Genomic DNA, 13394 nt, shown 5'->3' with positions numbered 1-13394 from the left:
CTATTAAGTATTTGTATTTTTAATTAGCATCATTTGGAGAGTCGATCTGGCCATGTCTGTCCGTCCGCCCGTTACTTTGCAAACTAGTTTCTGAGTTTTAAACTTACACTCAAAACAAACTTTACCCAACAATTCGCTCTATTTATGTCATCAATGGCAACCCACCATAAATTCTAGGGTAAATTTTTTCTTTACTTAATGGCATTTCTTCCTAAAATCTAGGGCAAATAGCCCCGGAAGCATGGAAAACTTTTCTAGAATTTAAAAAAATGTGTCTCAATTGTAGGGCATCTTACCATGCATTAGAAAAATATATAAAAACAAGAAAGGAAACAAACTTCGGCAAGCAGAAGTTCATATACCCTTGCAGCTATTGCAAAAACTAAATATTCGTGAAAACATTAAAATTATGATTTAATAATTGTTTGGCAGCTTTATGATATCGTTATCCGATTTTAATAAAATTAAAAGCGTAATTCTGAACTCCTAAATTATTAAAAAGTCATTTAAAATTTAAAAAAAGCAAGAAAGGAAGCAAACTTTGGCGTCCCGAAGTTCATATACCTTTGCAGCTATTTCAAAAACTAAATACTCTTAAAAACGTTAAAATTATGATTTACTTACGTGTATGTTTAAAAACATTGAAGCTATGATGATTTTCAGCTTAATTATTCAATAGTTCATATGCTAGCTATACGATTATTCCTATAAACGGACGGCAAAGTTCTGACTGAAATATAGCTCCCATGGAAATTATAAAAATATATAAAATAACTATCCAATAATTAAGTTTAAGATTAATTAATTTTAGGTTACGCTTAGAATTTTTAGCAAAGACTTTCTTAGATAGTCATTTTCTAGGGTTAGCCTTCCCATGATTAAAAAAATAGTTACAGAAAATTTTTCTTGTTTTTAGGGCGATTTCAGTTTAGGGCGACTATTTCTATGTTTAAGAAAAACTTTTTTTCTTAAGAAAAATTTCCTAGACTTCAGATAAAAATTTCTGGAAACTATAAATCTTTTCTTGTATTTAAAAAAAAAGTTTTAAGCCGAACATGTTCATTTTTGGGTACATTTTTTATGAATGTTGCACGATAGCTTACGCATTGTTTTCTGGCAAGTGTATTACAAGTTGACAGTTTTAACAACTAAATAACTGATTTTGCAAATTTTTTTCTGTGCGAACTTCCTGAAAGATTCACCACTAACACATTTTTGTGCAATCAACACAACACAACACATTCTGGATAACACCTTTCCGAGCCGGATCGGACGACTATATCAGATAGCTCCCATATGAATAATAGCAAAAATTAATGAAACAAACAAACATGCTTTTTCAATTCTTTTATATTCTTTATGATAATGGTAATGGTTAAATATTCCAGAACTATGATTTTAATTTGGACAAAAAATTAAAAAAAACAATAATTATAACTAAATTGAAATTTTAATAATAATAAAATTGTTAAATATCTTTGAGATATAGTAATTTTAGAACTACGTCGAAAATATACATATAATTGTTTTGAATGTGCTTAAAAGTATACAACTTTTTATTATTTCAGAATTACGGTTTTAACTTTATTAAAATCGAACAACGATGTACTTTTATTTTTTTAAAAATGTTTAATTTTCGGAAAATCTGCAAGGGTATATAAACTTTGGCTTGCCTTTCTTGTTTAATAAGACTTTTTTTATCGTACGATGAATTTAACCATTCTTTAGTTCCCGAAAGCCTTTTCCGTATTTCTCGTCATTCAGGAGGTGATAATAAAAGCGCCCGACTGGATTTTTTGCGAATTACAAATTTTCATGTATTAAAATATATTCTTGCCAACTAAATTTCATTATGCATCTCTTTCAGCTAGGATTAATAAAAAAATTTGGTCAATTTGAAACCGTAAATAGTTCAAAGCCGCCGTGGTATACGAGTGGGACAATATGAAAGATTATATTTTACTATATTAGTGAGTTCCATTACGTAATAATGCAAAAAATGATCACAAGTTAACGATTCTTTTTTAATTTTTGCAAACCAATTAATAGAAAATGCATTTGTTTATAACCTTATAACTTTTTCGATCGAAAATCTCTACATTGAATTTTTTTTAATCCGTCAACTAAATGATGTGTGTTATACCTTGTGTGTTATACCACCCAGGTCCTTTCTATCTTTTAATCGAGCTGAAGCATAAAAATGCTCTCCAGCTACAAATAGGCAGTCACTTTGTTGTTTTTTTGCCTTGCCACATCCCAATCCCAAAAGTTGAAATTTGAAATGCCAACGGTTGTCATTTCATAAGTTTTATTGCAAAAGCTTTGAATGTTTATTTTCCACGCATGATTTATCTTAAACATGGCGACGTAACGATTGCGCAGTGTTAATTACTTGGCAGTCATTGACATAGTGTGTATTAATTAGACCACGTACGCAAACCCAAAGAGCAATAGTCATAGCTTTAAGCAGAGGAGGAAATGGTGAAGGCTATGATATTGCCAACTGCACTCGCGTAATTAGCAACAAAACGTAGTGAATATTAAAAATAGCGGCCGACAGAGACTTTGATGGAAATATATAATTGGGGAGAGAAGTGTTTGCGTGCGTGGTAAATGGAAAATCATAATTTATTTTTTAAGCGAGTGTTCATGTCTGCTTTGGCAGACAAATGTTTAAATTATGCTCATTATTAAAAGCGGCTTAATTAAAATGCCCACTTAAACATACATAGGGAGAAATACCCCTGGACTTGTGTAGGCGACACAAGCAAATGTCACGCATTGCGATACGATTTGCAGACGGGCCGGGCCAAGTTTAATTGCTGAAAGATACGAGACGTGACTCTGTAGTTAATGAATTAAAGCTTTCCGCCCCTAGTGACACTAGATTCTTCATTATATCTTAGACAGGAAATTACATTTGCCAAGAATATGTTTGTATACACTTGCAGTTACATTTAAAACTAATAATTGTAAAGCAATCCAGTAACTTTTTCAATTTTTATCTGCGCATTCACGAAAATTTGAGGAACTCTGTAAATGACTTATACTCTGAGCGAGTAGAGAGCACAGAACCAAATTGATTTTGCAGCTATTTACATTTGATATTATTGTTAGCTTGCACCTTGCATAACGACTCATACACACATACATTACAAATTTGTATACAATTTTATTTTATATTTTCTGTTGATTTGGATCATAGTTTATATAATTCTGATATAAATTAGACAATTTTGTCATCTGTTCGGCGAGAATCGTCGAGCTATCACCATCTGCGAGAATAAAACCATGGCCTTCAATTCTCTAGCGTAATACTAGGCAATGTTGACAATTGTGTGAAGCATGTTTCATTGAAAATGTCACTTCATGTTTAGCATAAAGAATTAAATTTCCATGGATGATTATACATTTTAAACAATTTTTCTTTAAATTTATCAAAATTAACTATACAATTAATTTGTTGTGTGCGATTGATCTAATGGCAGGTACATATATGATATAGTCGGCCGATTTTAATGAAACTAATTCTGAAAGCCATTACTACATTTAAAAAATTATGAAAATAGAGTTACATTTTTTTAAAAATAAAATCCATTTAAATCAAATAGGAACTTTTTCTAAATCTAATATTTTCGACATTAATTTAAATTTTTAATATTAAATAATGTCATTTAATATGCAATGTATTTTATATTAAGATTTCATATTTAATTTTAATAGTTAATATACAATTTTAAAATTTAAAATTCAGATATTTCTTTTTATTATTCCATTTTTTTACCAGTGTAGCCATGTCGGTCTGTCCATCCATCCGTTTCTAGTATCTCAAACTTTAAAAAAAGTTGTCTTCCCGTTGCAGGTAGTCGGACGACTACTGCAATGCAACTGTAACTGCATTGTCAACGCTAATAAATACAAAAATATATTTCAATTATATCCACGCTTTTTTTTGTAGCCAATTTAAAACTCAAATATTTCTAATCCATATCTGATCTAATCAAAGACACCTTTTCCCCACTGGTTGGAAAATAATGGTTGTTTTTGATGCCTGATAAGTTGCAAACTTTTTGCTGATGCTGGACAAATAAGTGTGTGAATTGTCCCATGAAATTTAAAATTATAACTTTATATTGCATTCATATTTCTAAGAGATAATAGACAGGTTGCACTTTTGCTAACGAATTAACATGCCTCGTACACGACCTTTGTCCTTGCAGCTGCACCCAATATTAGCGACCTCACACGCGAGAAATATTGATGATGAAGCCCACATCGAGGGTCTGGCAACAGGAATCGAAAGTAGAGCAACGAAAACAACATCAACAACTTAAACAACGCTGGCGAACTGACAGGGCAAACATATTAGTGGCTTACGCCGTTAACAGTGATAATAACGATGGCGACCACGGGGAGGCGCATAATCAAAACAACGGCAGCCAAAACAGCTCTATGAATTTGAGCACATCCGCCTTCCGACGGAGAAAACCACAACAGAAACCGCGGGTTACCTCCACTGGACCGCACTTTTCCGCCTCCCATGGGACAATGGTGCTCGTTCTCCTTTCAATTTCTGCCCTGACTTCGTCCGCCAATGTCTCCAGCACCACAACCCATCTGTCCATCAACGGCACCAGCGGCAGCGGCAACGGCACCGATTACGTACTGCTCCTTGGCGACTCCACCACTCCCCTGGCTCCTGCCCAAACCACCGGGGTCTCCGGGGTCGGAAGTGGGGGTGACATCGAGGACGAGGAGGATGCCGAAAAGGCCAGCGAATATATCTTCGACCGCACCGATGTGCGCATTGTATTTATCACCCTTTACACTTTAGTGTTTTGCTGCTGTTTCTTTGGTGAGTAACACGAGGATAGTTTTTAAACGCTGAGCGTTTTCTTATCACTTTTTGTAGTAGTATTTTATTAGGCGTACCATGTTTTAATCAATTTTAGGTACACATTATTGACAAATTTTTTTTGTATTATTTTATTATATTTATTTCTTTCAATATTTGTTTAGATGGAGTGGGTAGGGAAAACAAAGAAATTTAATCAAATATATTGCATTTAATCTGAGAATATTCGTACTCAAAAAATACAAGATCTAAATTTCTCAATATACTCAGTTTGAGTACACAAGTGATTTCTTCAAGTATTTTGTTCTCAAAATGAGAGTCGGCCAAAATCAATTTTATTGTTTGTTTTACATACACATGTATAGAAATTTAATTTGAAAACGAGCGTCGGTCTTTTTTGTCCACTTGTAGAGCTATAGTGGATTGTTTATAAACATAATAATTTATAATTAATTGTTATACTATTATTTTACGTGTTAAATGAAATCATTTTACCTCCGAATTGATCCCGGGACCCTACGCGCTCTATATATAAGCCTTAACCACTCGCCCACGCACATTCCAACTTGCCAGTGAAAAAAAAGACCAACAACTGTTTTCTTTGAAAGGCGAACTCGTATTTGAAGCAAAATATTTGCGGTAATTTTTATAAATAATGAAGAGCTACATAAATAAGCATTAATAAATAAAAATTAAAGCAAACAAAAAAAAAAAAGGATCACACAACTCGAAGTGAACTCGGAACGTCAATACCTTGGGAGTTGGCTTCCTGGCCCGGACATCTCAGACCGCTACACCACGGATTTTTAATACATTTTGTCTAATTTTAAGAAAAAATTTTTCTCAAATTCAGATGAGTATATCCTCAAGTTGAGAATTCAAATTCTCAATTTCTGAACGTCAGAATTTTCTCTCTGTGGTATGTACCCCATTCTCCCTTGATTCTCGCTTTTTCTCACCACCTCTGCAACTTTCGCATAGATAGAGTGATTCTTGCAACTATGAATGACGAGTTTTTCATTGGACAACTTATCCTAGGTTCTGCCTGAGCCAATTGGTTGACACTACTCTGTTTGGATAGCAGGTATCAAAGTTTTATTGCTCCCAAGCGTCTTGAAACAAAAAGTATTTCCAGAGCTTTTGGTACCACTTCAATAAAGACTAAGGATTTATTGCTCTTACTACGAAAATTTAAATAAATCTATTAAAATGCTTTCAAAAAATACAGAAAAAACAGCAGAATGTTTGTGCTAGACAACTTTGAAGATTCCTTAGCACAGACTTCGTTTTTAAATGTACTTTGTGAAAGGGAACTTTATTTCACTCGATAGGAAATGGCAAATAAAAACGTTTTGAAATGTTTTACCCTACATTTGCTGCAGCTCACAGCTTACATTTTTTCATTGAATGTGCTTAAGTTACCAGTTGTCACATTCATTTTTCAGACCTGAGCTCGAAATTGTGTTTGATTGTGCTGCAAACCGAAACACGCATAAAAGCATTGAAAAGTGCCTTCCGCCGGAAATTTGCGGTGACTTATAGACAGCTCCCACATTTCTTGTCAACCCTTGCGGTTCGATTCGCTGCCGTCAATTCGTTCGGTAAATGCTGAATTTGTTTGTCAGTCGGAAAATCCTCATTTGTAAACTTTTTCAAACTTATTTTTTTCAACTCTGCTAAGCTATTCCGTGTCGGTGAAAGATTCTTTATAAATTCAAATCGGAATAGTGCAACGGATGAGTACTCCGGTGGGACTACCTTTATTGACCATCGGGTTACACGGCAGGAAAAAAATGGTGTAGTATAAACATACTAGTGAAAGTAATAATTCCTCTTTTTATGTTTATTTTTTTTTTATTTTAAAGTAACTCCTCTTTTTATGGTTGTCTTAACGTTTTCGTGGTCAAAGCAATTTACAAGTTACATAGTTAATTGACCAGATTTTGATAAAATTTGGATCGTAATTCTGTAATATTTAACCATTACCATGTATATGTCGAAAAACTAAACAAAAAATTAAAAAACAGCTAAGTTATAATTTTTTTTCATTTTTTTTAGCTTTAAAACTGAGAGACTAGTTTGCGTTTAAACGGACGGACAGACGGACATTGGTAGACCAACTCTCCTAGTGATGCTGATCAAAAACATATATACTTTAAAGGGTTGGAAATGTCTCCTTCACTGCATCGCATACTTCTGACTGAAATTATAATACCCCATGCCAGGGTATAAACAGCCAAATTATAATATTTTCCCGATTGTTCCCATGGGAGCTGTATGATATAGTCGTCCGGTCCGGCTCGTTTTAACTTCTACTAATAGTTTTAAAAACTGATGGGCTAATGTGCGTAGAAACTAGTGGACAAACAATCGGACATGGCCAGATCGACTCTACTTATGATGCTGTTAGGGTCGGGATTTTGTCCTTCTGACTGAAATTAAAATACCATTTGTAAGGATATATAAATGAACGGGAAAGTTATCTGGCCCTATAGAACATTACAATTTGAATTACTTCGTTGTTTTTAAGATATTTGCTTCATCAAGCTCATTTGTTTGCATAGTACCTGATTTCAAAAAAGTTTGCTTAAATTAAGATTAGTTTTAAATTTAAATTTAAAATTTATATACCAAAAGTTGACGAATATCAAGGGCTATAAACATAAACAATTAAACAGAAATCGACTCTAAAACTTAAAAAAAATTAGCAAAAAGGTAAAAAAAAAAAATTGAATAATTTTTAAATTATTTTATTTAGACCAATTATGTTAAAGCTTCGTGTTTAGCATTTGGTTTACTAGTTGAGAAGTTAACGACGTGCGAAGTTCAGCTGTTTTTAGCGATTTCCCACTAAATATGCCAGTTTCCAAATTCTAAAACAAGTCCTTAAAATTTGTTGAGAAACGATGTAGAATATTTTTGTATTTTTTAAGTATACCAAAAAAAAGTGAACAACTTTTGATCGGAGCATAAGATCCAAGCAAATTTGGTGTCATTCGACGCGTATTTTGAATTAAATTTGAACTGTGTTAAAAAAGAAGAAGAACTCCACCTAAAAAAAATTTGAGTACGTCATTTTCAACGCTCGTTTTCCTCAACCAATCAATTTTCCTGAAGTCTTGGTATGCAATTCTTTCGTTTATAGTATTCTCCTAAGCTCCCGCTCTTGTTGCGCATTGTTATTACATACAGTTGACATTTTTTCTGAAAAAACTACCAAATTGATTTATTTCATATTTTGTGCACAAATTATTTTAAGACTATTCACTGGAAAAAATATTTTTTAGGAAAGGCGTTTTGCGGTGACAACTACATCTTTGGACTGGACTCTTTGTTATTAAAAATCTAATATATTTCATTAAAGTATTATCAAATCTAGTAATTAATCGAAGGAATTAGCAAAGGGATTTTTTGACAAACATTTTCAACTTTACGCAAAAAAGTCACTAAAAATGAAATGTGTATTTCAGCTAGTTATTCAACATATTAAAGGTTTTTTTTTTGATAAAGTTTATATTTTAGGATTTACTGAAAAAAAAAAAAAAAAAATGTTTTTTTTTGTTATTTTCCAAGAAATCGGTCTTGTCGCAAACTTTGACCTATTTTTTCGTAAACAGAACCTCAAAATACACGTATCCTGAAAAATTCGTGCGTGTTAAACGCTGACTATCATTTAAGCCAAGTTGATCTTTTCTCAATTCTTACCCACTTTAAATGCGCAATAGTGACCTCACTCATTCGCCCCACGTGGCTCATTAAAATAAAATCATTTTATTGAAAACTCTTATCAAGGCATTAGTTATTTGTTTCTGCAATGCTTAATTGCAGACACCCATAAATATGTAATGACCTTTAACCTCGCGTCCTATCGGGCCCTGACGCTTATAATCAATTATGTCGTTCTATCGGTCGGCTGTGGGTGTTGACCAATCTCTGGCGTCGTCAGTTGTAGGCTTTATTACCCGCAGTGACAACGGCATCCACAATAAAAGAGAGGAACATGTGTATTCGCCATTCCAAATAACGACAAATGGCCGCCCATTAGGCACAGGCAGGGGCGTGGTCGAGCTTTGTGCAGACAATTGCAAATTGTAAGCAACTTATTTTGTTTCACACGCGACCGGAATGTGAGGGGAAATAGAAGGAGTTGGGTGAAATGTCGCACACTTCCCACACTCGTCCACCCAATTTACATGGTGCAGTGACACTTAAAGGCTCTGTTCGGCTGCTGTTTGAATATTTGTTTCTTGCTGTCACTGGAACAAGTTGGTTTATTGTCATTTTAGCTGTTTTTCGCCAGCGGAAAGTGCAGATGCATGTACACACAAAAAAGAACCATGTTAAATCAACTATTTAATTGTTAAAACCTAGGAAAATTTTTTTATTTCCCATGAAATAGTATTTTTTTCACAAAATAGTTAATTACACAGAAAAATAGTTGCATTACTATTAAATAGTGGGACCGCCAAAAAAGTAGTATGTGACTCTATAACCATAAAAATTATACACAGAGTATCACTAACAGAGCAGCGACAGAGCATGTTAATAGTTTGTGAATCGACCTATTTTTATTTACATCCTTAAAATGGAGAAGTCTCTGAAACGGGAAAAGGGTGGAAATGTTGATTATTTTATAATTCAATTCATTTTTAGTAAATTGCTGAAAATTAAGAAAAAATTTAGTTTATATTGTTGCCGTGAGTGAGAAATGCAAAACAAAATGCATGAAAAATCGTAAAATAATGAAAAAAACTATTTTCGTATGTTAATTTTATTTATACAATTTGTTGGTGTGTACGCACTTGGACTGAAAACCAACAACAAAATACATGAAAACATATATAAAATTAAAGTAACCATTTTACTAAGTCGGCTTTACATATGAAATATTTTTGTGTGTATTCTCAACCAACTGCTGTATAATTAGAAACCGTTCACCGTCCAATTTGGTAGTATTTTGTGTAAGATTTAATGGGAACACAATGAATAACCTTTAATTAAAATAATTTTAATTTTGTAATGTCAGTATCTTCGGTTTTATTACTGGACTCCGGGTATCCGTTTAAAACATTTAATTTTTTATATTGTACAAAAACAATGATTGCGAATATGTGCATTTCACAATATACAACTTCCTCTGTTTGATTTTCAACTAAACAGTTATAAACAAAAGAAAAAAATCGCATAGGGAGTAAACTGATTCCTTATATACAAGTTGTTCATACTTTAAAAGCCAAGCACGCAAAATTACAATTTTTGGTTGTAAACTCCAGTCTTTACGTTTGACTGCAGGAATACAGCGTTTTTTATTTGTAAACAAGAAATAAAAATATCTTTGTATCCTTAATTATAGGATGGACAACCTCGGAATTATGTATAATTTAATACTTCTATATATCCGAAAGGGGTTAACTTGGTAATGATTTAGTCATATTTTATCTATCTGGTACTTACCCAAAAGGTTAAATGACAATTTTGACAAGAAATTGCGCTTGCAAATGAAGCAATTCATGTAAGTAAGTAGTCAAATACCCAAATATATCAAAAGCCCAAATACTGAGACTGATTTTTCTAGCTTTAAAAGAACTTAGAGGGTTTAGAGGCGCATAGGCGTTTTATAGTTTTTTTAGTCGGTTGGTAGTCACGAGTCATTTTGAGAACTAAACCATTTAATTTTATTAGTTACTAAGCAAATTATAAGAGTGACCCAACAAAATAAGAGCCATACAAAAACTGAGGATGTTAATGCATTTTATTTTTATAGTGTCGCAACGAGTTGCTATCTTTTTTTTGTGAGCAACTTCTTCAATAAAGTAAAAGAAAAACTTTTTGCCAACATATTAATAGTTGAGCCGACTACAGCTTCTCTTATAAATCCTGATGCAGTCCTTTCTTCTTTGTATCGAATTTCAGAGCCCGCCTTGAAGTGTTGCACGTTTTTGGTATTTTTTGGCAGCTCTTTCTTGTTGTTTTTTTGTTCTCCCATTTCCTGTCGTCCTGTCCGGTGTAATTAAAAAAGTTTTTCTCGACATTTGTTTGCCATGTGAGACCCAAAAAGAAATATTTCATTTCGGTGTACTCTATTGCAAAAATTTTAAAGTGAAATACAAAATACAGACCGTGCTAAGCCTAATTGAATTTTGTAGTACATATGGGACTTTTCATTATATATACATTAATGTATATATACAGGCTTGAAACAGTAAATGTTCTAGTATTTAATCCTTTAAAGCCAATACACGCGTGAGCTTTCGCTTATATTCTTTCATTAAGCTTTTTTATTTACATATAAAATGACAAATATTTGGATTATTATTGGCCAAAATTTCTAAAAAAGGAATGCAAAATTAATTGAGATTTGAAGAAGTGAGTGCGTGTGGATGATGGCAGAGAAACTTATTCTGCACGAATAATTTTAATTAAGCTCGAAATAATTAGCAAAATTACCCTTTATTTTTGGTGAATTTTATTATGCAATTGAGGCCAAACTTCTGAGTCAGTTAAGCTTTAAAGTGTATATTTAAACACAGTTACTATTTTGTGTTTAACCCTTAAAAAGACTATAATTCACGCCGCAGTTCGATTTCAACATAAATAGGGCGGAGGTTTGGTGATGACGACCACACCCACTACCATCGATATGGTTTTGCAGATAGAATTGTCTACTTCATCGAGTCGATCTAGCCATATCCGTCTGTTTGTTTGTCTGTCCGTCTGTATGAACGACGACATCTCGAAAGCTATAAAAGCTACAAGTTTGTGATTTGACAAGCAAATTCTAAAAATTCTTACGCAGGTGCTCAGATCGGATGGTGGATGTGCTCTGTGGTTATCGGAGTTCCAAATTTTCGAAGATCTTAACTGTTTTTCATGGGTAGTCTAGGCGTGGGAAGATGGATGAAAGTCCATCAAATTTGGATGGAGGATTAACTGGGAAATTTTTGGATGGCATTATGGAGCATCTGTTCAACGGATGGTGGATTGTTCTTTGTGGGAAGAGGCTATACAAAGAATATAATGATGAGGGCAATATTATAAAACAAGCACCGCGTTTGAATATAATCCTAAGTTAAGCAAGCTTGGTAAAATTATGCTTTCTCTTTGAAAATATATTAGGTATGGCCTATATGGAGTGTATAAAATCGGATACAAGGTTGTGGGATATTATGCAAGGTTCTATCAAGAATAGATCTCGGCAAATTACACAAAAGACAATTCCCAATTAAATGCTTCACCTTTGTTCCCATTGCGGACGAACCTATAGGTCCGTCTCAAATCCTTAAGGCATTTGTCTGCTGCCAAGTGTCCTAATCTTTCGTGCGATTTTCTAATAAGCTGGAAATTGTCGGTCTTCTTTATTCCCCTTGTTTAATCCGATAGCTAATTATTATTTATTTTTTAATTATAAAATTTCAACACAATATGGCCAAAAAAGAAAGAAAATTCGTACTCCAAAAGCACTTGGAACTTGATCGATTTCATTTTCAGAATTTCGGGATTGAAATACTGACATCATTCTTGTTTTTGATATCTTTCAAAATATATTATCTGCTTATAATGGTATTTTCTTTAACATTTTCAGGTAACCTGCTTGTTATTTTGGTGGTCACATTATCGAGACGACTGCGCTCAATCACCAACTTTTTTTTGGCAAACTTGGCGTTTGCGGACTTCTGTGTGGGTCTCTTCTGTGTGATGCAGAACCTGTCCATCTATCTCATAGAGAGGTGAGTGACAGTTGAGGTAAAACAAGGTTTCTTATTTAATTGTCATGCTCGATCGGAGCTAAACAATGCCAAAAAATACAGAATATTTCGAGAATGTCTAGGTGTATCCATTTATTTTATTTTGGTATTCAGTTCTTGGTTTCTGTTGTTTTATATATTAAATAAATACATTTTAAATAAAGAAAAGCAATAGGGACACCTTGAAATTAATTAATATGTTTAAATATATCTCTAAAAATGCATTTAATTAAAAATTGTGTCTCAGTAAACTCATAGAAATATTACTCTTCGTTTTATAAAATCGCGCTGAAGCTATTAAAATGTTATAATTTTTTTTCTAAAATTAAGGGTGATTTTTAAAGACTACGGGTAATTTTATTCGTTGACGCATTTCCTAATTTAAAGGGCAAATATAAAAATATAATTATTTTCTCAACTGAAGGAAGAATTGCGATGCGTGCATTTTTGTATTGTATATGTATGTATAAATTTAAAAAAAAATCAGAGAAAATATACCGAATCATCCGGGTTTTAGGTTTAATTTTTCTAAAATTTCAAACCGCAAAATTTTCAACCGCAAAGTATTTACACCAGCCGTTACAAACTGGAGTATAAAACTCCATGCCACTTTCTCGAGAATCTTTTCCCGGATTCCCCTCCTTCAACTGACCACGCCCAGTCGAATCATGTATATTTTCATTGCGTTTCTTAGCTTTCATAGGGACAAGTAATAAGCACAAAGCACAATCGCGAGGAAAACACAAAAGTAATGCTTTAAATATCGAACAATAAATTTTTTAACATTATTCAGA

The 13394-nt window shown here is 33.1% G+C and overlaps 1 protein-coding gene across 12 annotated transcripts in view; it reads left to right on the top strand.

The window, feature by feature from the left end:
• LOC128253131 (trissin receptor) overlaps window positions 1–13394 on the top strand; it is a 51274-nt gene that overhangs the window by 18229 nt on the left and 19651 nt on the right. For 11 of the 12 annotated variants that reach the window (XM_052981302.1, XM_052981301.1, XM_052981300.1 and 8 more), the window contains exons 3-4: window positions 4221–4855; window positions 12438–12582. In XM_052981302.1, coding sequence (XP_052837262.1) covers window positions 4261–4855; window positions 12438–12582 — 740 coding nt within the window. In that variant the 5' untranslated portion in view covers window positions 4221–4260. Of the gene's footprint in view, window positions 1–4010; window positions 4092–4220; window positions 4856–12437; window positions 12583–13394 lie in introns of those variants that run through there. The other variant, XM_052981303.1, reaches the window with a different exon arrangement.

Source organism: Drosophila gunungcola, assembly GCF_025200985.1.
Source record: "Drosophila gunungcola strain Sukarami chromosome 2L unlocalized genomic scaffold, Dgunungcola_SK_2 000007F, whole genome shotgun sequence".
In the NCBI taxonomy this organism is placed as follows: domain Eukaryota; kingdom Metazoa; phylum Arthropoda; class Insecta; order Diptera; family Drosophilidae; genus Drosophila; species Drosophila gunungcola.
The sequence above is the reverse complement of the archived record's forward strand: the minus strand, read 5'-3'. Positions and strand labels throughout refer to the sequence as shown.